This window comes from Streptopelia decaocto, assembly GCF_964273445.1.
Source record: "Streptopelia decaocto genome assembly, chromosome: 3".
In the NCBI taxonomy this organism is placed as follows: domain Eukaryota; kingdom Metazoa; phylum Chordata; class Aves; order Columbiformes; family Columbidae; genus Streptopelia; species Streptopelia decaocto.
The window spans coordinates 96,375,172-96,399,995 of NC_138656.1; the positions used below are offsets into that span (position 1 = coordinate 96,375,172).

Genomic DNA, 24,824 nt, shown 5'->3' on the forward strand with positions numbered 1-24,824 from the left:
GGCCAGAAAGGCCAACAGCATCCTGACTTGTATCAGGAATAGTGTCACCAGCAAGACTAGATTTTACCATTGTACTTGGTGCTGGTGAGGTCCCACCTTGAATACTGTGTTTAGTTTTGGGCCCCTCATCATAGGAAGGACATTGAGGTACTAGAGACAGTGCAGAGGAGGGTGACAAAGCTGTTGAGAGGCCTGAAGCACAAGTCTTATGAGGAGTGTTTGAATGAACTGGGGCTGTTTAGCCTGGAGAAAAGGAGACTGAGGGGAGACATAATTGCTGTCTAGGGCTACTGGAAAGGAGGTTGTAACATGGAGGGTGTTGGTCTCTTCTCCCAAGTAGCAAGTGATAGGACAAGTGGAAATGGCCTCAAGTTGTGCCAGGGGAAGTTTAGATTGATTATTTATGAATAGAAAGTGTTGTCAGGCATTGGAACAGGCTGCCCAGGGATGTGGTGGAGTCACCATCCCTGGAGGTGTTTAAAAGGTGTTTAGCAGAGGTTCTAAGGGACATAGTTTAGTGCTAGAGGTAGGTTAGGTAATGACTAGACTCGATAATCCTGAGGGTCTCTTCCAGCTGAAATGATTCTATGATTCTATGAGATAAAGCCAAAATAAACAGAGCAGTGTAACTCATGCACCCTACTTTTTGGTCTGTGCAGAATGCTTTGTGATGCAAAGAGGCTTTGATTTGCTTGTTTTCTGACACAGGCCAATTGCAGAGTACTGCTTAATGAAACTACTCACAGAAAAGATATCTTAAGGCAAAATGACAACATGTAGTGTCTCAGTACAGTCTTATACCTCCTCTACTAATGTGAAGAGAGTCTTGGACCTAAATTGGTTTCAAACAAGCAACTTTGAACAATGCTTTGGAACCAGTTAGAGACCCAAACCAGCATTCTGAATCCTTATTTTGCAAATCTTACTTCTTTATTTCAAACAGTAGGAAATCAGGCACGTAGAAACATGGCTGCGAAACCCAAGCTGCACTATACCAATGGACGAGGCCGAATGGAATCAATCCGGTGGTTATTGGCAGCAGCCGGGGTTGAGGTTTGTCATTCTTTTTTATTCTAGGAGTGTGTGACAAATACATATTTTCACTGTTCCATATAAAAAACATGAGTGACCAGAAGTTTCAAGGTCTGTCTTTAGGGCATTGCTGACCAAGCCAACAATGACCACCCACTTACCCTAAGCAGGAGGGCTTAGGGTTCCAATTTCACCTTCCAAGCATCATGTGTCAAGCCTACCGGTAGCACCATAAATGCCTCTCCCCTGTAGCTACTGACAGAAAAAAATTATAGTCACAGAAGAAGAACTTCTGATCACAAGGGTCCAGGACTTTTAACTCTGAAGGCCTCCAGTTAAATCCCAGTGTTCAAAATAGCAAAAAAATATTATGCCTATTAACATGTAGCTCATCCCTGAAGTTATTGCATATTATAAAAAAACAAGTAATTGTTTTTACCTCTTATAATTTCTGATATTAAATGGGAGAGGGAGTGTGGGAATTTGTGCGTTTTAAGAGCTGTGAGTTTTTGTCATGGTGACGGGCACTGCGTAGAAAGCTGCACAGGACACATCATCTCTTCATCCATCCTTTTGCCAGCTTGTGGCCAAGGACCTATAACACAGTCTTGCTTGCAATGTGAATGGGAGAGGGAAGAGGAGACAATATGATAGAGGCAAAAAAAAAATTAAAGATATTGCTTCCCCCAAACACAGCTCTTTGTGCCCTCACTGTCCCATGCAAAGCAGAAGCCATTGATAGAACGTAAAACATGCAGTGACAACATAACTTTTCTTCTCTATTTCCTGCAGTTTGATGAATCTTTTATAGAAACAAAGGATCATCTAATGAAGTTAAAGACGGGTGAGTTCGCTTCTTACGATTTTTAATAACAATAATAGTTTGTCTTAGGAAGCCTATGGAGGCTTATGTCTCTTAAAAAGAACATCTAGACTGCAGTGTACATGGGGTAACACAGCTGCACCCTGCAGTGTTACATGGCATCATTCACCCAGTTGTTTCAGACTTCACTGAATCACAGAAGGGCTGAGGTCAGAAGGAACCTCTCAAGATCATCTGCCCCAATCTCTGGACAGCCCATGTCCATGTTGAGTAACTCTCACAGTAAAAAAGCCTTTGCTGAAGTCCAGGTGATTGACTCTCCTGGGATTCAGTTTGTGACCATGCCTCCCATCCTGCGACAATACAGGTTTTTGTCATCAGGTCATCCTGAAATTCATTTGTGTTTTAGGTTACCTACAAAGCTTTTGCGTTACAATCCATATGACATTGGAGTTCCACATTTCTGAGGTTAACCTGTACCTCTAATGCATTCCGGTTTCCCATGGCAGCTTTTCCCTTTGCTATCTTTGTCTTCCATCCTGTGCAGATGACACTGACATTTGGGAGGGGAAGTGGAGAGCGAGGTCCCAATCTCTTCTCCCTGGTATCCAGTGACAGGACGTGTGGGGATGTTTCAGAGCTGCACCAGGGGAGGTGTAAACTGGACATTAGGAAGCATTTCTTTAGCAAGATGGTGGTCAAACAGCAGAAGAAGCTTCCTAGAGTGGTGCTTGATATTCCAAGACTGTCACTGTTTAGGAGGCATTTGGGCAATGACCTGCCTAAGCCGGGGTTGGGATTTGCAGTCCTGCTCTTCTTTAGGAAAAATGACTGGATCTGCCTGCCAGCTTTCAAGGAGAATTTTGAGACACAAGCATAAATGAAAATGGGCCCTTAATAGCAGGCAGTTTCTCTGCCTTCTTGGCATACAGTGGATACAAAGATGGATGTAGCTGATCAGTTGAGTCAAAAGATATGATTCCATAAAGAAAAGACTCTGACTTGATTCTTTGATCAGTTCCTGGAGGTATTTTGTCTTCTTCCTTGACGGAATAAGATTTCTACAGACTAGTAAGGGATTTACATGGCTGCAGTCTCACAACAAGTGATATTTGGCTCTTGTCAAATATCAATACTTCCTGCTTCATGCCTGTACAGATGTATGTCATTGTATAAAGTCAATACAGTAGTCACAAAGATATTAATATATGTATTTATATTCTTATCATATGTTGTTGAGCCCTTAAATAGTACAGATTTCATAACACTTACCAAAGCATGACAGAAACGGGTTCATTGCAGGTCAGATCCTCCAGTCCTTCTCATCTGTATTAACCTCCATGAAAATCATCTGAGTTAGGGCTGTGCGGTGTAGGACTTGTCCTTTTTCACTGCCTGACTGTTAAAAGTTCTGCACTTGGCTGCTTCCTCAGAATTGAAGAAATATAAGAAGCAGATTGATATAATAGTAAGTTATTAACATGTCCCTGAAAGGTGGTTCTTGGTTTCATGGTAAGCATTTTCCATCCCTGCTATGGGAATGAGGAAGGTTGCCATCAAAAGGGTTATCGAGCCCTGGAATAGGCTGCCCAGGGAAGTGGTTGAGTCACCAGCCCTGGGGTTATTTGGAAGACATGTAGATGTGGTGCTTAGGGACATGGTTTAGTGGTGGCTTTGGCACTGCTAGGTTAATGGTTGGGCTCAAGGATATTAAGGGTCTTTTCCAACCTAAATGATTCTATGATTCTATGTTTCTAATTAAAAATAGTATGTGTGGTTACTTTGCCAAACACCCGCTAATGGTTCTCATTCAGAGACTGAATGTCTCCTTATCTTGTCCCCTTTTCCCTAGATGGATTCCTGCTGTTTCAGCAAGTGCCCATGGTGGAGATCGAAGGGATGAAGATGGTGCAGACCAGAGCCATCCTCAACTACATAGCAGCAAAGTACAACCTCTACGGGAAGGACCTGAAGGAGAGAGCCCTGTACGGTAGCAGTACCACCTTTGTTTGTTAGACTAGAGTCCGTCCTACCTCTCTGTGTAACTCAGGAATATCCCAGCTCGCAGTGAGATTCAGGGTGACAGAGCAGTTTTTCACGTGGCACGTGCTGACTGTGGCTGCAGGTGATGTTCCAACAGCAGCTCCATTAGGTAGGCAGGACGGAGCAAAGGATTTCATGAAGGCCCAAGGTCAATAGAGTCATCAGATGAAAGCAGTTGGGAGTGCAGAGGGCAGACTGTCTCACTGGCACAGCTTTGCGCTTTCTCCTGCAGTTGTCAGCAGCAGGGATTTTCAGCACATCAAGTTCAGAGAAATGTCTTTGGTGGAAACAAAACCCTTCTCTCTAATAACAACCAGTAATCAGAATTAGAATTATTAACTGGTGATTAAAGGGCAGGACTCTGAAGGCACGTGGTTTCACTTGAAGTATTTTTAAATGCCTCAAGTTAATTAGCACAGGTTAATATATTTTAGGATCTTTTTTAGGAACTATATAGACCGGCTGTGTAACTTACCGTGTCCGATTGGACTTTTAGCACAAGTTTGGAGGACACCCATGCCAATTTTGTACTCAGGTTCAAATAAACCCACTTAATACAGATAAGTATCGCTTGTAGTGAAAAATGGATATGGTGCAGTCCTCTAGTTTTTGGTGAGGTACTTTGCACTTGTCTTTTGTCACACTCTCCCTTTTCCCCCCAAAGCTACTGCAATCGGGGGAAACTGCTCCAAGCTGCGCATGCTGGATAGAAAAGGTGGAGAGTGAAGTTATTGCTGGTAGATGTTCTGCTATTCAGCCCTACTGTGTTTGACTTGACCAGCTGAATATCTTCATTTCAGAATTGATATGTACGTGGAAGGATTATTGGATCTGAACGAGGTAATCATGCCCCATTTTTTCCAACCAGCGGATAAAAAGGAGCAACATTTGGCTACTATTGTGGACAAGGCCACAAACAGATACTTCCCAGTCTTTGAGAAGGTAGGTGACAAAGATGTAGCAGCTTAGTTAATATGGCACAGTGTGGTCAGATTGTTCCTTTGCACTACAGATGTTCTTACTGTAATTTCTTCTTTCAAGGATAACTCCATGCAGTGTTTGACATTTCTTTGAAGAAAAACAAAAAATCACATCTGCTTCTGGTTCTCTGTTTTCAGGTTTTGAAAGACCATGGACAAGACTTTCTTGTTGGCAACCAATTTAGCAGGGCAGATGTGCTACTACTTGAAACGATTTTAATGGCGGAGGAATGCAAGCCTGATATCCTTGCCCAGTTTCCTCTCTTGCAGGTAACCGAATGGACAGTTTTAATGGACAGTGAATCAAAGCAGGACCACTGATTTAAACTGGCTGAGAAATATGGGGGAGTGGGAGGGTGAGGAAAGAAATGAAAGACAAAACCAAACATCCAAAGTACTTTTAGTTGGCCCCAAATACTGACGGTTATTGCTACTTGCTGTCACTGTAGCCACAAAAGTGTAAGAGGGTGAAGCATGTAGATTCTTTTGCAGGATCAATGCACAATGGTTTTTTTTAGAGCATGAATAACGTTTAAATGTCTGACAGTTACCATAGTGCTGTTTTGGTTTTGTTTTGTAGAGTTTTAAAGCAAGAATAAGCAATATCCCCACAATAAAGAAATTCCTGCAGCCTGGCAGCCAGAGGAAACCACCACCAAAAGAAGAAGATTTACCAAAAATCATGAAAATTTTCTACTGAGCAGCAACCTAAACCCACAGAAACTCTATCACGGTCCTTGTGTTTGCTGATAGCGGTGAAGTGGAATTAATGAAAACAGTGGAAAAGTTTTTGATCTCTCCTTAGCTACAGCACTGGTTTTAGACTACCACAGACATTTCTAATGTAAATCTGCAGGAGCATGCCAGCAAATGAAATAGTTGACTGAATTAAGGGATACACTGGACAACAAAAATGTCTTCCATTACTTAAGAGAATACCTGAAATAAAGTCTTACTCTTGACAATGAAGACCAGTTTGTTTCATGACTTCTTGCTGCTACTTACACACCTAAGGGTTCTCTGGTTCTGTCTTTCTGGCATTGCCAAGATTGGCTGGAAAATGAAGAGACTTTTTAGCCCAAACAGTGGGTGATGCATGTGTTCTGGGAAATGCCAGGCAAAGCCTGCAGGTTCTGGTTTCATAGGGATGACAGCTTTGGATTCAGCTTTCCTCTGAACTTAACTTGGAGTACACTGGGACCAAAGGCCCCACTGCACCTCTGTTTTGTCACTATACATTTAAACTCTTGTAGCTTCACCAATATTTCCTTTAACAAAAGGTCTAATACAGAAGCTAAAAGCACTTTGCACCACTTTGTTATGTCACTTTATATTAACCTCAGTGAAATACAAGTTGCATGTGAGTTGTACATTATAATCACTTATATCAATCTCTACTACTGAGCGGATAGCAAGACAGCTGAACACATAAATATGTGTATTATTTAAGACTAAATCAACCAAGTATGTAAATGCAACAGCCAGTACACTAAAACCAACTAATGGTCTAGTAATGGCAGTTTTAGGCTGGGCAAACTCAGGGCACTAAAACTCTTGCTAAGGCAAACAGTTTCTTTAGAAGCAATATCATGAAGCTAGAATCAGTTTTTAGCATCAAGAAAGGAAAAAACACAATGTTTTTCTGCAGCAGAGCACATATCACTCAGCGTTGTTGGAAGAGCTGTTTCCCTCGTGCCTCACCAAAGCATTCGGGCAGCACTTGCAGCTGCTGGGCACTGTCAGAAACTCAAGGCAGAAACTTTGGCTGTGGCTGCCAACTCTCTGCTGTGTGAGTCCCTGCACAGCCCAGTGGTTTTAGGAGCCCGTGCACACACCCCAGCGTTTGGCCACACAGAGCCAGAGTCCCTGGCACGCCAACAGCTTGGCAGCCCTTGCACAGGGGCTGTGGCCCAGGCCCTTTCCCCAGTCACATCATCCCTGTGACCCTCTCACTGCTGCCTCAGGGGCCTCAAATCCTTTCTCCAGCCCCCCGTGCCCCGGCTGCCGTGTCCCTCTGAGGTGCAGCTGCAGCACTCCACTTGCCTCCAAGCCAGCGCCACGGAGAAAGTCACTTCACAAGCCTTTGGGGACAAGCCTGAGGTGGCTTTTCCCTCAGCTACACTTGCAGGCTTAGGGATGCAGCTTAGCTGCAGGACTTAACTGGCCCTTGGTGAAATTTTACAATAAGGGTGGTGAAACACTGGTACGGGTTACCCAAAGAGGTGGTAGATACCCCGACCCTGAAGACAGTCAAGGTCAGGCTGGACGGGGCTCCGAGCAGCCTGATCTAGTTGGAGATGTCCCTGCTCATGGCAGAGGGTGTTGGACCAGCTGGTTTTAAGGTTCCCTTGCAACTAACACTATTCTAGGATCCTGTGAAGCTGCGGTCACCAGCAGCTTCTGGTTCTGTCTTCCTGGCATTCCCATGAGCTGCTGGAAAATGAAGAGAGCTTGTAAGTTGCATGTGAGTTGTACATTATAATCACTTATATCAAGCTCTACTACTGAGCGGATAGTAAGACAGCTGAACATAATACACATAAATATGTGTATTATTTAAGATGAAATCAACCAACTATGTAAATGCAACAGCCAGTACACTAAAACCAACTAATGGTCTAGTAGTGGCAGTTTTAGGCTGGGCAAACTCAGGGCAGGTTTACCCCTGAGAAGGATGGGAGTAAAGGAGCATTTGGAGATATGGAGTTGTACCCGTGAGAGAGAAGAGATGTACCCGTGAGAGAGAAGGGGATAGAAGAATAACATGGATGATAGCAAAATTAGCCAATGAGATGTTAGTGCTGTAACTTGTAACCAATAATGAAAAGACACATGAACTCCTAGTGAGTACGGGAAGTGTACACTCGCAATTCTGCGAGGGTAAATTTATAATACACTCGCAATCCTGCGAGGGTTAATTTACTTACACATGCAAATGTGCACGGAATACTACACGTGCTTATGTGGAAGCACGGGAGGAAAATACACTCGCAATTGTGCAAGGAAATAATTTATACACGTGCTCATATTGAGCACGGAAAGTTACGAGTGCAAATGTGCACGGCAAGTACACGTGCTTGTATTAAGCACGGAAAGTACGCATGCAAATGTGCACGGAAAGTTACACGTGCATATGTGCACGGAAGGAAAATACACCCGCGATTCTGAGAGGATTAATTTTACACGTGCTAATATTGAGCATGGAAAGTATAAATATACTCGCAATTCTGCGAGAAGTTTTACTCACACCCGTGGCGGCAAGGCAAGCGGAGTCTCCATCCCGGGGAGGGGGGCTCTCGGCGGCAGCATCTTGCTCATGCCCCGAGAGACCCACGTGTCGTGGTTGAGATGGACAAACAACATAGACCAAGTTCTTCCAGGATGAAAGTAGTAGACGCCATTTATTGCCACAAGTGCATTTTTATACAGTTTTACCAATTCATGTGTCTCTTCACTATTGGTTACAAGTTACAGCAGTAACATGTCATTGGCTATTTTTGCTATCATCAATGTTACTCTTTTACTCCCTTCTCTCTCACGGGTACATCCTTAACATCTCTGGATACTCCTTTACTCCCATCTTTCTCACGGGTAGGCCTTCATATCTTCAAGGCTAATTTCTGTTCCCATGCCCTCCGTCAGGGAATCCACGGACCCACTGTAGTCTCCCACAATTTCCCCTTTTTGTTTTTGTCCTAAAAAAAATTGCCTTCATTGTCCGCTGCAGGGCCCTTTGCAGCAGAGAAATCATGCATGGCAAGATTAGTAACACAACCACAACGATCATCAAAACAATCAGTCCTCTTTTCGCTACTGATAACAACCATCCTAAAAACCCCCAACCACTAAGCAATTTATTTAACGAATCCCATCAAAATCTTCACACCCATGTCCTTGAGCTAATAACAAAAAATCTCTCGCAGCTCTACTCTGCCGTGTGGCATGTCTTACAGAATCTACATCTAACAAAAGTCCACTTAAAGCCTTAGAAGTTCTGTTAGTTTGCTTAACTAGCCAGCATCCTAATTTTTCTAAAATATTTAAAGCTTTAGCTGTGCCAACACCAGATACAAGAGATCCTAAAACTCTTAACCTTGATCCCCAAAAATCTACATTATCATCACATTTTAATTCATATGCATGCAAAATGTGTTTTTCTCATCTTGCTCTTCTGTAATCTATTATCATAGATACATTGGGCATTAAGAGAGTTAATAGTCCCTAAATACACAGTCCTCCAACAGCATTAGAAGGAATTCCTGGCCAGGCTCTGTCTCCACAGATCAATCATACACCATACAGGAGGTTTTGGGGTCGCTCTCCCACATTATCAATGACACCCCTTGGATTCTTCTGCGAGGCATTACACCATTGGGTTTCATTTTCTATAGTCACCAAGGGTAGCATTAATATTTTGCAGTTTATCCATTCATGTTCTTGTATATTGTTCTGACACTCTTCACAAACCAGGTTGATACAAGCGTCCATGGGCATAGATGCCAGCAGTTCCAGTTCCTGTGGTTCAATGTCTGCTTCCAGGAGGCAATTAATCCAAAGTGCCATGTTAGTATTATTACAGTTCGTTGCAATGCCTCTGCATCGACCACTATTTTGAAACAGTCGTGTGATGCTGCTGTAGTCATCAAGGAAGACACCAACCAAGCATGTGTGGAACGGGTTTTCCGGAGACATCGTAGTTAGGCATATAGAGTCCTGGTCAGTCATGTTGGCTAAAGTACTCCACATGTTAGTCTTTGTCTGTGCAGGCATCCAAAACACAGCAGCTACAACAATCATTGTCAGGAACATAACACAGGTTTCACGTTTCGTGCCAGCAACCATTGCGGCCCTTGATCTGTAGACACAAGCATAACCTCTCCCCCAGGTTATTAATTGATGTGGCCTTTTCCATTGACCATTAACTAGTGATTTGGCCATAACTAATGTAGGTTCTTTCTGATTTAGCATGTTTTTGGGCCACACTTGCAAAGTGTTTGATCACAGGGCAAATTTGGGCTGCACCACTTAGATATAAGGGATTCATCACATAGAATGCTTTTGACAATTGGTTTTGTGGTGGTTTCCCTACTTCTCCCCCCTTTTTGTTTTTAAAAAACCAAAACAAAACAAAATCACAGTTCAGAATCAGATACGTGCGTTGGACCTGGACTACATACTCAGAATCACAAATCAAATTTAGAGGTTCCTCCTTAAAAGCTCTAAGTAATGTAAAGCTGAGCCAAGTTCTGCTAATTGGGTTGAACTTTCAATAATTTTTACAGAATGATACCAATTGTTATCTTCACGCCAAACCACTACAGCTTTATGAGACTTCCCAGAACCATCAACAAAAACTGTGCAAGTATGTAGGATCAGATCAGATACAAGTATGGCCTATGACCTGATGTTAAAGACTTGCAGGTTCTGCAGCAATTTACAGTTTACATTTATGCATGCCAAAAGCTGTGCTGTTAAGAAAGCCAGCTAGTGCAATTTACAAAGACAGATTACAAATAAAAAAAAAAATCAGAATTAAATTTCACAAATGGTACATATATGACAAAAGGATCATGGCCTATTAAGACTTAAATTCATTCCCTGCATTTCTTGATCAGAGTAACAATTGGCATATCAGTCTGTTAGCAATCTCATCATACTGTCCCACAATAGCCAAAGGTTGTTTCTGTGTTGTAGCTATAAACAGACAATTCTGCAAGTCCAATCGAATGCAGTCGGCCTGTAAGGTTTTCATAAATTTATTCCTCAAAGTTTCTAACTCCATTTTGGCTGTCATATTTATTCGATTTTTTTTTTTTTTTCCCGGATCAAAGTCCTGTTTCAGATCTATTGGTGTAGTATTTGCTTTATTGCAACATTGGCTGTTAATACTAGTGGAAATACAGCATTTGAAATTTCCTTGGAGATTTCTCACTTGCAGCAAGCAGATCTGCACCATCCAAGCAGCTTCTGTAGGACATGCAACTAAACAGAATTCTCAGAAAACGTTATTTGAGCTTACAATTTACTTAACAAATCTTAACCTAAGAGAGGTATAGGACTTTCTGGCAATTACAAGAATTCATGTATTAAAACTTTGTTCCAGATTTGGCATTCTATTGGTCTCAAAAAACGGCCTTTCTTTCATTCTCTCCCATGACCTCAAAAACTAGCATGGTGAATTTACTAAGAAGTCTCTTACAACTAGTTACCACAGAATAAGTCTATTAACAAATTTTTGGTTTAATTTTCCAGTTTCATTAGAACTACGGGTCTGCTCAGGATGCCTTTAAGCTTCACCCTCGGGCTGCTCCATTCAGTATTACATCACTGCAGTGGCGGGGAGAGAAAACCCCCCTTTCACCGCTTTAAAAGCGGGCAGCCAGGTTTTTCCATTTTTTTTTTCTTTCTCTTCTTGCTGCAGTTTAGATATAACCAAGGTCACACAGCTGGCATAATGGCTGGTACGAAGTGGGAGGCTCTGGTAAACTCCTCAGTTACAATGAGCTGCACACAGGCCTGGGATATTTTGCTTTTTTGTTTTCCCATTTCATTCCAACCATAATACACTTTATATGCAATTTCAAGTAGCTCAGCAATAGTTTCATTCCTTAGCTCCATTTACCTTTTACAATGTACAGATGTCAAAAACCAGTATAATAAACATAAATCCATGATTCTATTTTCCTAGATCCAAATCAGTTAATATTCTAGCAACTTTTAAATACAACCTCTTCCAAATTCACATCTATCATAGCATTTAGGTGTTTGTTTTGTTTGTGTTTTTTGTCGGTTTGATTTTTTTTGTTGTTTTATGTTTTTTGTTTTTTTTTTTTTTCTATGCGAATCAGATTTTAACAATTTAAATTCTTTTCTGGCCTCAAAATTGACAAATTAACTTACAGTACCACACTTCACCAAATTTTTTCCAAAGTTCTGCATAACAACATTAATTGCAATACAGCACTAAACCCCAGAATTCCACATTTAAGCCACATTTGAGTAAAGTATCATTTCAAGTTTTCTTTTTTCAGAATATTTCCCCTCAAAGTTACTCTAACGTGTAAGGATGCATCCTAAGGGGGAGCAAAGTGGAATTTTAGCAGTGGAACCAGTTCCCATTTTGTAATTATCTCCCCAAACAAAGTTCTTTTGGTACCAAATATATATATACGCTAACTAAAATACTGAGCTCAGATATGAAAACCATATACCAAATTCAAATATGCATATGGATCACAGTTACACTTATTCAAGACAATATCTCAATTTTTGCATTGCACCTTTGAACCGCTTACTGCTCAGCCAGGTAACGGTGCTGCTGGGTCTCCCTGACAAAACAGGTCAGTGCGCGCTGGAGCCCAAGTGGCACCCGCCCCCCGCCGCAGCAAGCTGGACCGGGCATTAATCAGGGTCCCAATGAGAATCACATGCAATTTATTGACCATCTTCAAGAGGCCATCAGTAAGCAGGTTGAAAACTTAGAAGTTAAGGAAGCACTGGTGTTGAAATTAGCAGTAGAGAATGCTAATGTTTGCTATCAACATGTTATCTGCGAGTTTTACAGTACATATTACATGCTTCTGTGCATTGCCTCTCTGAAAATCAAGCAGCTTGTCAGGAATGTGAGTTAATTGTTCTACTAGTTGTTGTTAGAATTGTTTCTTTGTGGTACAAGTACACCGTAAAAAACCTTCTCCCCACTTTTCCCACTTGCGCTGCAAGCAGCCCTGGGCTTCCCCCTTCCCTCCCTCTTCTCATGGTTTTTACTTACGAGATGGGGTCAGGAATGACTGTTTTCAGTCGTGTTCCTAAGAAATCGGTATTGGAATGTGTTTTAAAACATAGGAAAGCACTTGAAAATATGAAGAAGGAAGATCGTGTGAAATATTGTAATTAATGGTGGCTGCTGTATAAGTTAAATGATTGGGAAAAGTGTCCGGAGAATAGACTCTTGAAGTATAACACTTTGTTGCAATTAATGTTGTCTTTAAGGTGAGAAGAGCAGGACAAAACAAAACTCTACAAGAAATCATCAAATCATTTCAGACAGTTTTACAGGCGGAACGGTTTGAACTTCAACAAGCTGAGAATTAACTGATAACACACGGATCATAGAAAACTTGCTGAAGTTTGCAAGATGCTTTCCTTATTAATCTGTTTTCTTTGTAGGTATCTGTTTAAGCATATTATAGTTTGGTAAGTCTTTGCCTGTTATATGGTACAGTAAGTTCACAGACTGTTAAATCATGAGAATCCATTGACTCAAAATGTGTGGTTTGTGATAATACAGAAGATTATGAGTAATTTAGTTCCTTACTGCGTGAACGTGATGATAAGATTTTGTGTGCGACAGCTGCTACTTTTCTTTCTAGCATGCTAGCTTTATTTCAATATTCAGACTTGTGCAACTCTGTGATAGGCTGTGTCTCATCTCGGTGTGTGGATTTGGCTTTTTTGTGGAGTCCATGATTTTTCAGCCTCGCATCCCTTCTCTACAGTCTCTGTTGTCCCCGCTGATACAATATTACACAACAGTTTGTGTGTGCACCTATTTCACTTGCAAGTACATTTTAAATTTTAGCTCATAATTTTTAACACAGCTCCATCCCAAATTAATATAGCTCTGATGTGTTTCATATAGAGAGGAAATTCACAAATCCAGATGACACAAAACATTTTCCAATGCTTTGTCAATAAAACAGTATCATGTCTGAAGAATTATATATATATTTATTCCTTATTGTTTTAAAGGAAGAGGCTAAATGGAAACAAGCTTGTGCCCAGCAGCAGTAGCTGAGGTGAACACTCGCTCCTAACTTATTAGGGTATCTTTGAGATTTCCCCTAGTTTTAACTCCTGGATGGTGACTCTGAAACTAGAGTACTCAAGAGACTGGATGCCTTCGGGCATGTAAGATACAAATGACACTTTTATAGCGTTTTCCAAAACACTTTACAAGCTCAGCGAAGTGACGTTTCCAAACATCCTGTTAAATTCGAAGACAGACTGTATTGTATATTTCACTTTTATTTAGGCTAGTACATTTGTTGAAGAGGATTCTCCTGAAATCTTGATGGAAACCTCTGATAGGTTAGGAAATGTCAGTGTTGGGATGAATCACACTCTGAAGACTCCTTCTCCTCTCTTCTACTCCTAAGGAAAGGTTGCAGAGACTGGCTTCATCTTAATTTTTAACTGCTCATCTGAGACAGCAGCCTTTGAGTAGTTTGGATATCTAACGTAGCTCAAATGCATGATGAGGGATTCCTCCTGAATTTAGACCTGAATTGACACCTATGTAAAAGACACTAGACAGCTAGACTAGGTGTCTACCAAGTTAGGTGAGATGAGTTTTCCCAAGTTGTCTACAGTGTCACTAACTTTCATGCTTGAAAGTATGTTTTCTTACCTTGCAGTTCTCTAACACGGTGGAGGTCAAGTCACCGGACCTTGCAGATCTCCTAGAGCTTATCACGGCCAGGCCTACAAATGATTAATCCGGCCAAACTACCTAAGAGTGAGTTTGGATTTCTGAAACACTACCAGACACACCTCAGCACGCATATCTGTGCAGGGGAAGGTTCAATTGTAGCTCCACATTGCGCTTGCTGCTGCGTGCTAAGTCATGTCTGTCCAACAGTGCCAGAAACACCGTTTCCGGTAGTGCAGTTTGATCTTTTACTCTTAAAAGGCCCTGTGCTAACAGCAAACATCAGCACTCCCAGGAGCCAGAGGGGAAACCTGTCACTTCTCAAGCAAGCAAATTCTCAGGTAGAGTTTTGTTCCATTGTAAAACATGAACAAACTAATTCAGGCTGGATGTTAACAGAAAACCGAATGTAGGCAGCTTGTGCTTCTCTAGAAATACCAAGAGTGGGTTTCTGCTGTGCAGAGCACAGACAGCCAGGCTCTCGGTGACATCCCCACAGGGCTGTTTGTCCTGCCGCGGTGCGGCCTGCAGTGCCGGGCTCTCCGCGGCAGCGGCTGGGGGCCAAGGACGCCCTGGAACGTGCACAGTGGTGTGGCCACCTCTGCATAGGTGACCAAGCCCTGCTGCAGGCTCTTGGAGGCTGGAGAGAACAACCTCCCAAATGTAAGAAGGGGACAGAGGGAAATCAGAAAGAAAAGAGCACGAACCAGAAGGATGTGCTGTCAGTCCCATTCTGTGAAGGCTGAATCTCCTCAGGTGCCATAGGGGATACAGAGTGCTCCATCTGGGAGCTGGGCATCTCCTGAAAGACAAGACGTTGCAGTGATGACCATTCTGAAGCCTTGTCCTTGTGTGGTTCTAGCTCTAAATAAATAATGCCACTTATTTTAATGTCGGTCATGGAACACATCGGTCAAACCGGCACCAGTGGTGGAGACCGATGAGAGGAGGATCATTCTCAGCTACATAGCAGCAAAATACAATGTCTATGGGAAGGACCTGAAGGAGAGAGCCCCCTATACAGTAAAAACTCATTTTTTTGTTTGATAGACTACAATTCATACAACTTCCCTGTGTAATACAAGAATAATATCCCAGCTCACAGCTACGTTCAGGGTGATTCAGCAGATTTTTGTATCGCACGTTGACCTTGCCTGCAGGTGATATCTACAACAGTTAATCAACTGGATTAGACAGGCAGGATGGTGCACAGGAGTTTCTGCTGTATTGACTCTCGGAAGTCAACAGAGTTATCAGAAGAACGCAGTCCAGAGTGCAGAGGGCAGTCTGTGTTCTGATGCCGCTCTTTGGTCACTGTCTCCTAGAGTTGTCTTTGGCATGTGTTTTCACCAGGTCAAATTCAGGGAAACATTTTTGACGGAAACAGAAAAAAATCTTCTATGATGTCCAGGAATGAAATTCAGCAGATAAAAACGTCCTGAAGGAATATCCTCCATCTCTAAGTAAGAGAAGGAAGCTTATGAAGGATTCAAGCTGAATTAGTTGATGTGACTTGTGTAAAGCAGCAATCTGCTAAAAGTGACAAACAATAAAATATTAAAATAAAATTTTGATTACTCCCACAGTATTTTTTTAAATCATGGGAGCTTTTCATCTCTTCCGATTATTTTCAACTAGCAGGTTGCCAAACAATGAAAATGGGAAGCATACAATTTTCTGCTGGCACAGATGTTTGCAATGATCATGAACTCTCGTGAACCTCAGATTTGTACACAGCATGAGTCAGGAATTTATTTTCTGTAGGTCATAAGTGATTAAACAGATCTTATTTTTTTATTATTTATTCATTGTTATATGAGATAGGAGTTTCCCATTGCCAGAGAACTGTGTGCTATTATTTGTCGGGAGGGGCTAGAGACCTATATAATCTCAAGGCAAAGCTGCTGAGAGCTTAGAGTGAATTACACTGGATACAAGGTAAGCTTTTTGGATTTTTGGATATACAGAGGGAATTGGTGTACTTGAAACTAAGTCAGTGACTGGGTTTTATGGATTAAATACCTGTAGGTACTTTTTTACTAACACAGCTATGTGCATCAAATGTTCAATTATTAATCAACTGCTTTCTAGGTGGACAGATTTAAAAACCAAGAAATTTAGATTTCAGAAGTGTGGAGTGGTATCTCTCACCCTTGTCTTCCTATTGTAGAGAAGATTACATGTTATTTACAAGGGGAATATATTTTTTGGTAGCAATTTGCTTGTGCTGCTGTTAAAGCTTCAGTTTATTGTTGACACAATATTAATAACTGTGAAGCCACTATAAACCAGGCACTGCCTATGTGCTTGCTGCTGATGTGCATGCACTGGTTCTGAAGCAGGGGGATGAGAGTCTGTCTAGAAACCTTCATTGCTTTTATTCCAGCAAAGAATTAAAATTGAACCTAGGAGATATTGCACCTTGGCTCTGTCTGCGTTAAAGGTTACCAGAGTCAAAATCAAATTCCACATCTTTGGGTGCTTGCCTAAAGAAATAAGAGGAGCAGGGAGCACTGTAAATGAGATTGAATGCTTACAATGGGGTAAAAACAAACAAACAAACAAACAAACAAACAAACAAAAAACTTATATCACAGTGTAATAGCTGCTGGAGAAAGTCCAGCAATTGCCGAGTTTATATTGTATACCTGATTAAACAGTAAACTGTGTCCTGAGATTACAGCTGAGGTTACAGCTGGCTACTGAGCCTACCAGGGAAGGAGCCCCATGAGATCTGTTGTTTTTAAATGGAAAAGGGCTTGTGGGCAATGTGTCAGTTGGAGGTTGCCTTGGGTATAGCAATCATGAAATGATTGAGTTTACTGTCCTTGAAGAAGTTAGAAGGGTGGCCAGCAGAAGTGCTACTTTGGACATCCAAAGGGCAGACTCTGACCTGTTCAGAAGGCTGGTTTGCAGAGTCCCTTGGCAGGCAGTCCTGAAGGACAAAGGAGTCCAGGAAGGCTGGTCTCTCTTCAAGAAGATAATCTTAGAGGCGCAGGAGCAGGCTGCCCCTGTGTGCCAGAAGGTGAGCCGGCAGGGAAGAAGGCCATGCTGGCTGAATACACAGCCGCAGCTGGAACTTAGGAATAAAAAGAGAATTTATAACCTTTGGAAGGAGGGGCAGGCCACTCAGGAGGAATGCAAGAACTCTGTGAGCTTAAGCAGGGAGAAAATCAGAAGGGTCAAAGCCCAACTAGTGCTGAACCTGGCCACCACTGTGAAAGGCAACAAGAAATGTTTCTATAAATATATTAGCACCAAGAGGAGGGCTAAGGAGAATCTCCATCCCCTGATGCATGTGGAGGGAAACATAATGACAGAAGATGAGGGAAAGGCTGAGGTACTAAATGCTTTCCTTTCCTCAGTCTTTAATAGTCAGATCAGTTGTGCTCCAGGTAGCCAGCCCCCTGAGCCAGAAGACAGGGATGGGGAGCAGAATGAAGCCCAAATAAACCAAGAGGAAATGGTTAGAGACCACTTGGACACCCACAAGTCTATGGGGCCAGATGGGGTACACCCAAGGGTGCTGAGGGAGCTGGCAGAGGTGATCACTGAGCCACTTTCCATTACGTACCAGCAATCTTGGCTACCTGGAGAGGTCCCAGTTGACTGGAAGTTGGCTAAGGTGACGTCCATCTAGAAGAAGGGCCAGAAGGACGATCTGGGGAACTACAGACCTGTCAGTCTGACCTCAGTGATGGGAAAGGTCATGGAGCAGATGATCTTGAGTAACATCACACGGCACTTACAACAGAATCATATTATCAGGCCCAGTCAATGTGGGTTTATGAAAGGCAGGTCCTGTTTGACCAACCTGATCTCCTATGATAAGGTGGCCCACCTAGTAGATGAGGGAAAGGCCGTGGATGTTGTGTACTTAGACTTCAGTAAAGCCTTTGACACTGTATCCCACAGCATTTTCCTGATGAAGCCGGCAGCTCCTGGCCTGGATGGGTGTGCTCTGCGATGTATAAAGAACTGGTCAGGCCCAAAGAGTTGTGGTGAACCCCAGGCAGCGCTACAGGCTCGGGGAAGAGTGGCTGGAAAGCTGCCTGGCAGAGAGAGATCTGGGGGTGTTGATTGACAGCGGGCTGAATATGAGCCAGCAGTGTACCCAGGTGGCCAGAAAGGCCAACAGCATCCTGACTTGTATCAGGAATAGTGTCACCAGCAAGACTAGATTTTACCATTGTACTTGGTGCTGGTGAGGTCCCACCTTGAATACTGTGTTTAGTTTTGGGCCCCTCATCATAAGAAGGACATTGAAGTACTAGAGAGAGTGCAGAGGAGGGTGACAAAGCTGTTGAGGGGCCTGAAGCACAAGTCTTATGAGGAGTGTTTGAATGAACTGGGGCTGTTTAGCCTGGAGAAAAGGAGACTGAGGGGAGACATAATTGCTGTCTAGGGCTACTGGAAAGGAGGTTGTAACATGGAGGGTGTTGGTCTCTTCTCCCAAGTAGCAAGTGATAGGACAAGTGGAAATGGCCTCAAGTTGTGCCAGGGGAAGTTTAGATTGATTATTTATGAATAGAAAGGGTTGTGAGGCATTGGAACAGGCTGCCCAGGGATGTGGTGGAGTCACCATCCCTGGAGGTGTTTAAAAGGTGTTTAGCAGAGGTTCTAAGGGACATAGTTTAGTGCTAGAGGTAGGTTAGGTAATGATTGGACTCGATAATCCTGAGGGTCTCTTCCAGCTGAAATGATTCTATGATTCTATGAGATAAAGCCAAAATAAACAGAGCAGTGTAACTCATGCACCCTACTTTTTGGTCTGTGCAGAATGCTTTGTGATGCAAAGAGGCTTTGATTTGCTTGTTTTCTGACACAGGCCAATTGCAGAGTACTGCTTAATGAAACTACTCACAGAAAAGATATCTTAAGGCAAAATGACAACATGCAGTGTCTCAGTACAGTCTTATACCTCCTCTACTAATGTGAAGAGAGTCTTGGACCTAAATTGGTTTCAAACAAGCAACTTTGAACAATGCTTTGGAACCAGTTAGAGACTCAAACCAGCATTCTGAATCCTTATTTTGCAAATCTTACTTCTTTATTTCAAACAGTAGGAAATCAGGCACATAGAAACATGGCTGCGAAACCCAAGCTGCACTATACCAATGGACGAGGCCGAATGGAATCAATCCGGTGGTTATTGGCAGCAGCCGGGGTTGAGGTTTGTCATTCTTTTTTATTCTAGGAGTGTGTGACAAATACATATTTTCACTGTTCCATATAAAAAACTTGAGTGACCAGAAGTTTCAAGGTCTGTCTTTAGGGCATTGCTGACCAAGCCAACAATGACCACCCGCTTACCCTACGCAGGAGGGCTTAGGGTTCCAATTTCACCTTCCAAGCATCATGTGTCAAGCCTACCGGTAGCACCATAAATGCCTCTCCCCTGTAGCTACTGACAGAAAAAAATTATAGTCACAGAAGAAGAACTTCTGATCACAAGGGTCCAGGACTTTTAACTCTGAAGGCCTCCAGTTAAATCCCAGTGTTCAAAATAGCAAAAAAATATTATGCCTATTAACATGTAGCTCATCCCTGAAGTTATTGCATATTATAAAAAAACAAGTAATTGTTTTTCCCTCTTACAATTTCTGATATTAAATGGGAGAGGGAGTGTGGGAATTTGTGAGTTTTAAGAGCTGTGAGTTTTTGTCATGGTGACGGGCACTGCGTAGAAAGCTGCACAGGGCACATCATCTCTTCATCCATCCTTTTGCCAGCTTCTGGCCAAGGACCTATAACACAGTCTTGCTTGCAATGTGAATGGGAGAGGGAAGAGGAGACAATATGATAGAGGCAAAAAAAAATTAAAGATATTGCTTCCCCCAAACACAGCTCTTTGTGCCCTCACTGTCCCATGCAAAGCAGAAGCCATTGATAGAACGTAAAACATGCAGTGACAACATAACTTTTCTTCTCTATTTCCTGCAGTTTGATGAATCTTTTATAGAAACAAAGGATCATCTAATGAAGTTAAAGACGGGTGAGTTCGCTTCTTACGATTTTTAATAACAATAATAGTTTGTCTTAGGAAGCCTATGGAGGCTTATGTCTCTTAAAAAGAACATCTAGACTGCAGTGTACATGGGGTAACACAGCTGCACCCTGCAGTGTTACATGGCATCATTCACCCAGTTGTTTCAGACTTCACTGAATCACAGAAGGGCTGAGGTCAGAAGGAACCTCTCAAGATCATCTGCCCCAATCTCTGGACAGCCCATGTCCATGTTGAGTAACTCTCACAGTAAAAAAGCCTTTGCTGAAGTCCAGGTGATTGACTCTCCTGGGATTCAGTTTGTGACCATGCCTCCCATCCTGCGACAATACAGGTTTTTGTCATCAGGTCATCCTGAAATTCATTTGTGTTTTAGGTTACCTACAAAGCTTTTGCGTTACAATCCATATGACATTGGAGTTCCACATTTCTGAGGTTAACCTCTACCTCTGATGCATTCCGGTTTCCCATGGCAGCTTTTCCCTTTGCTATCTGTCTTCCATCCTGTGCAGATGACATTGACATTTGGGAGGGGAAGTGGAGAGCGAGGTCCCAATCTCTTCTCCCTGGTATCCAGTGACAGGACGTGTGGGGATGTTTCAGAGCTGCACCAGGGGAGGTGTAAACTGGACATTAGGAAGCATTTCTTTAGCAAGATGGTGGTCAAACAGCAGAAGAAGCTTCCTAGAGTGGTGCTTGATATTCCAAGACTGTCACTGTTTAGGAGGCATTTGGGCAATCACTTGCCTAAGCCGGGGTTGGGATTTGCAGTCCTGCTCCTCTTTAGGAAAAATGACTGGATCTGCCTGCCAGCTTTCAAAGAGAATTTTGAGACACAAGCATAAATGAAAATGGGCCCTTAATAGCAGGCAGTTTCTCTGCCTTCTTGGCATACAGTGGATACAAAGATGGATGTAGCTGATCAGTTGAGTCAAAAGATATGATTCCATAAAGAAAACACTCTGACTTGATTCTTTGATCAGTTCCTGGAGGTATTTTGTCTTCTTCCTTGACGGAATAAGATTTCTACAGACTAGTAAGGGATTTACATGGCTGCAGTCTCACAACAAGTGATATTTGGCTCTTGTCAAATATCAATACTTCCTGCTTCATGCCTGTACAGATGTATGTCATTGTATAAAGTCAATACAGTAGTCACAAAGATATTAATATATGTATTTATATTCTTATCATATGTTGTTGAGCCCTTAAATAGTACAGATTTCCATAACACTTACCAAAGCATGATAGAAACAGGTTCATTGCAGGTCAGATCCTCCAGTCCTTCTCATCTGTATTAACCTCCATGAAAATCATCTGAGTTAGGGCTGTGCAGTGTAGGACTTGTCCTTTTTCACTGCCTGACTGTTAAAAGTTCTGCACTTGGCTGCTTCCTCAGAATTGAAGAAATATAAGAAGCAGATTGATATAATAGTAAGTTATTAACATGTCCCTGAAAGGTGGTTCTTGGTTTCATGGTAAGCATTTTCCATCCCTGCTATGGGAATGAGGAAGGTTGCCATCAAAAGGGTTATCGAGCCCTGGAATAGGCTGCCCAGGGAAGTGGTTGAGTCACCAGCCCTGGGGTTATTTGGAAGACATGTAGATGTGGTGCTTAGGGACATGGTTTAGTGGTGGCTTTGGCACTGCTAGGTTAATGGTTGGACTCAAGGATATTAAGGGTCTTTTCCAACCTAAATGATTCTATGATTCTATGTTTCTAATTAAAAATAGTATGTGTGGTTACTTTGCCAAACACCCGCTAATGGTTCTCATTCAGAGACTGAATGTCTCCTTGTCTTGTCCCCATTTCCCTAGATGGATTCCTGCTGTTTCAGCAAGTGCCCATGGTGGAGATCGACGGGATGAAGATGGTGCAGACCAGAGCCATCCTCAACTACATAGCAGCAAAGTACAACCTCTATGGGAAGGACCTGAAGGAGAGAGCCCTGTACGGTAGCAGTACCACCTTTGTTTGTTAGACTAGAGTCCGTCCTACCTCTCTGTGTAACACAGGAATATCGTGAGATTCAGGGTGACAGAGCAGTTTTTCACGTGGCACGTGCTGACTGTGGCTGCAGGTGATGTTCCAACAGCAGCTCCATTAGGTAGGCAGGACGGAGCAAAGGAGTTCATGAAGGTCAATAGAGTCATCAGATGAAAGCAGTTGGGAGTGCAGAGGGCAGACTGTCTCATTGGCACAGCTTTGCGCTTTCTCCTGCAGTTGTCAGCAGCAGGGATTTTCAGCACATCAAGTTCAGAGAAATGTCTTTGGTGGAAACAAAACCCTTCTCTCTAATAACAACCAGTAATCAGAATTAGAATTATTAACTGGTGATTAAAGGGCAGGACTCTGAAGGCACGTGGTTTCACTTGAAGTATTTTTAAATGCCTCAAGTTAACTAGCACAGGTTAATATATTTTAGGATCTTTTTTAGGAACTATATAGACCCGCTGTGTAACTTACCGTGTCCGATTGGACTTTTAGCACAAGTTTGGAGGACACCCATGCCAATTTTGTACTCAGGTTCAAATAAACTCACTTAAAACAGATAAGTATCGCTTGTAGTAAAAAATGGACATGGTGCAGTCCTCTAGTTTTTGGTGAGGCACTTTGCACTTGTCTTTTGCCACACTCTCCCTTTTCCCCCCAAAGCTACTGCAATCGGGGGGAACTGCTCCAAGCTGCGCATGCTGGATAGAAGAGGTGGAGAGTGAAGTTATTGCTGGTAGATGTCTTGCTGTTCAGACCTACTGTGTTTGACTTGACTAGCTGAATATCTTCATTTCAGAATTGATATGTACGTGGAAGGATTATTTGATCTGAATGAGTTAATCATGCACCATTGTATCCAACCAGCGGATAAAAAGGAGCAACATTTGGCTACTATTGTGGACAAGGCCACAAACAGATACTTCCCGGTCTTTGAGAAGGTAGGTGACAAAGATGTAGCAGCTTAGTTAATATGGCACAGTGTGGTCAGATCGTTCGTTTGCACTACAGATGTTCTTACTGTAATTTCTTCTTTCAAGGATAACTCCATGCAGTGTTTGACATTTCTTTGAAGAAAAACAAAAAATCACACCTGCTTCTGGTTCTCTGTTTTCAGGGTTTGAAATACCATGGACAAGACTTTCTTGTTGGCAACCAATTTAGCAGGGCAGATGTGCTACTACTTGAAACTATTTTAATGGCGGAGGAATGCAAGCCTGATATCCTTGCCCAGTTTCCTCTCTTGCAGGTAACCGAATGGACGGTTTTAATGGACAGTGAATCAAAGCAGGACCACTGATTTAAACTGGCTGAGAAATATGGGGGAGTGGGAGGGTGAGGAAAGAAATGAAAGACAAAACCAAGCATCCAAAGTACTTTTAGTTGGCCCCAGATACTGACGGTTATTGCTACTTGCTGTCACTGTAGCCACAGAAGTGTAAGAGGGTGAAGCATGTAGATTCTTTTGCAGGATCAATGCACAATGGGGTTTTTTAGAGCATGAATAACATTTAAATGTCTGACAGTTACCACAGTGCTGTTTTGGTTTTGTTTTGTAGAGTTTTAAAGCAAGAATAAGCAATATCCCCACAATAAAGAAATTCCTGCAGCCTGGCAGCCAGAGGAAACCACCACTGAAAGAAGAAGATTTACCAAAAATCATGAAAATTTTCCACTGAGCAGCAACCTAAACCCACAGAAACTCTATCACGGTCCTTGTGTTTGATGACAGTGGTGAAGTGGAATTAATGAAAACAGTGAAAAAGTTTTTGATCTCTCCTTAACTACAGCACTGGTTTTAGACTACCACAGACATTTCTAATGTAAATCTGCAGGAGCATGCCAGCAAATGAAATAGTTGACTGAATTAAGGGATACACTGGACAACAAAAATGTCTTCCATTACTTAAGAGAATACCTGAAATAAAGTCTTACTCTTGACAATGAAGACCAGTTTGTTTCATGACCACTTGGTTATGTCACTTTATATTAAACTCAGTGAAATATAAGTTGCATGTGAGTTGTATATTATAATCACTTATATCAAGCTCTACTACTGAGAGGATAGCAAGACAGTTGAACACATAAATATGTGTATTATTTAAGACTAAATCAACCAAGTATGTAAATGCAACAGCCAGTACACTAAAACCAACTAATGGTCTAGTACTGGCAGTTTTAGGGTGGGCAAACTCAGGGCACTAAAACTCTTGCTAAGGCAAACAGTTTCTTTAGAAGCAATATCATGAAGCTAGAATCAGTTTTTAGCATCAAGAAAGGAAAAAACACAATGTTTTTCTGCAGCAGAGCACATATCACTCAGCGTTGTTGGAAGAGCTGTTTCCCTCGTGCCTCACCAAAGCATTCGGGCAGCACTTGCAGCTGCTGGGCACTGTCAGAAACTCAAGGCAGAAACTTTGGCTGTGGCTGCCAACTCTCTGCTGTGTGAGTCCCTGCACAGCCCAGTGGTTTTAGGAGCCCGTGCACACACCCCAGCGTTTGGCCACACAGAGCCA

General features: G+C 42.4%; 2 protein-coding genes across 2 annotated transcripts; both read left to right on the plus strand.

Moving 5' to 3' along the window:
* The first annotated feature begins 948 nt into the window (after nucleotides 1-948).
* On the plus strand, nucleotides 949-5,806 carry LOC309438391 (glutathione S-transferase-like). Its single transcript, XM_082049676.1, has 6 exons — nucleotides 949-1,053; nucleotides 1,825-1,876; nucleotides 3,708-3,840; nucleotides 4,699-4,840; nucleotides 5,017-5,148; nucleotides 5,459-5,806. The coding sequence occupies exons 1-6, from the start codon at nucleotides 967-969 to the stop codon at nucleotides 5,576-5,578; spliced, it is 666 nt and encodes a 221-aa protein (XP_081905802.1). The 5' UTR covers nucleotides 949-966; the 3' UTR covers nucleotides 5,579-5,806.
* Nucleotides 5,807-19,129: 13,323 nt separating this feature from the next.
* Nucleotides 19,130-24,187, plus strand: LOC309438389 (glutathione S-transferase-like). The gene is made up of 6 exons (XM_082049672.1): nucleotides 19,130-19,481; nucleotides 20,252-20,303; nucleotides 22,134-22,266; nucleotides 23,108-23,249; nucleotides 23,426-23,557; nucleotides 23,868-24,187. The coding sequence occupies exons 1-6, from the start codon at nucleotides 19,293-19,295 to the stop codon at nucleotides 23,985-23,987; spliced, it is 768 nt and encodes a 255-aa protein (XP_081905798.1). The 5' UTR covers nucleotides 19,130-19,292; the 3' UTR covers nucleotides 23,988-24,187.
* Nucleotides 24,188-24,824: the final 637 nt, after the last annotated feature.

What these genes read in the sequence shown, in the direction of transcription:
- LOC309438391 (XM_082049676.1), top strand. Translation starts at nt 967, where the DNA reads ATGGCTGCGAAACCCAAGCTGCACTATACCAATGGACGAGGCCGAATG. An exon ending in TGGCAGCAGCCGGGGTTGAG is followed by an intron (nt 1,054 to 1,824) that starts GTTTGTCATTCT and finishes TATTTCCTGCAG; the next exon opens with TTTGATGAATCTTTTATAGA. An exon ending in CCCAGTTTCCTCTCTTGCAG is followed by an intron (nt 5,149 to 5,458) that starts GTAACCGAATGG and finishes TTTGTTTTGTAG; the next exon opens with AGTTTTAAAGCAAGAATAAG.
- LOC309438389 (XM_082049672.1), top strand. Translation starts at nt 19,293, where the DNA reads ATGCTTTGGAACCAGTTAGAGACTCAAACCAGCATTCTGAATCCTTAT. An exon ending in ACTTCCCGGTCTTTGAGAAG is followed by an intron (nt 23,250 to 23,425) that starts GTAGGTGACAAA and finishes CTCTGTTTTCAG; the next exon opens with GGTTTGAAATACCATGGACA. An exon ending in CCCAGTTTCCTCTCTTGCAG is followed by an intron (nt 23,558 to 23,867) that starts GTAACCGAATGG and finishes TTTGTTTTGTAG; the next exon opens with AGTTTTAAAGCAAGAATAAG.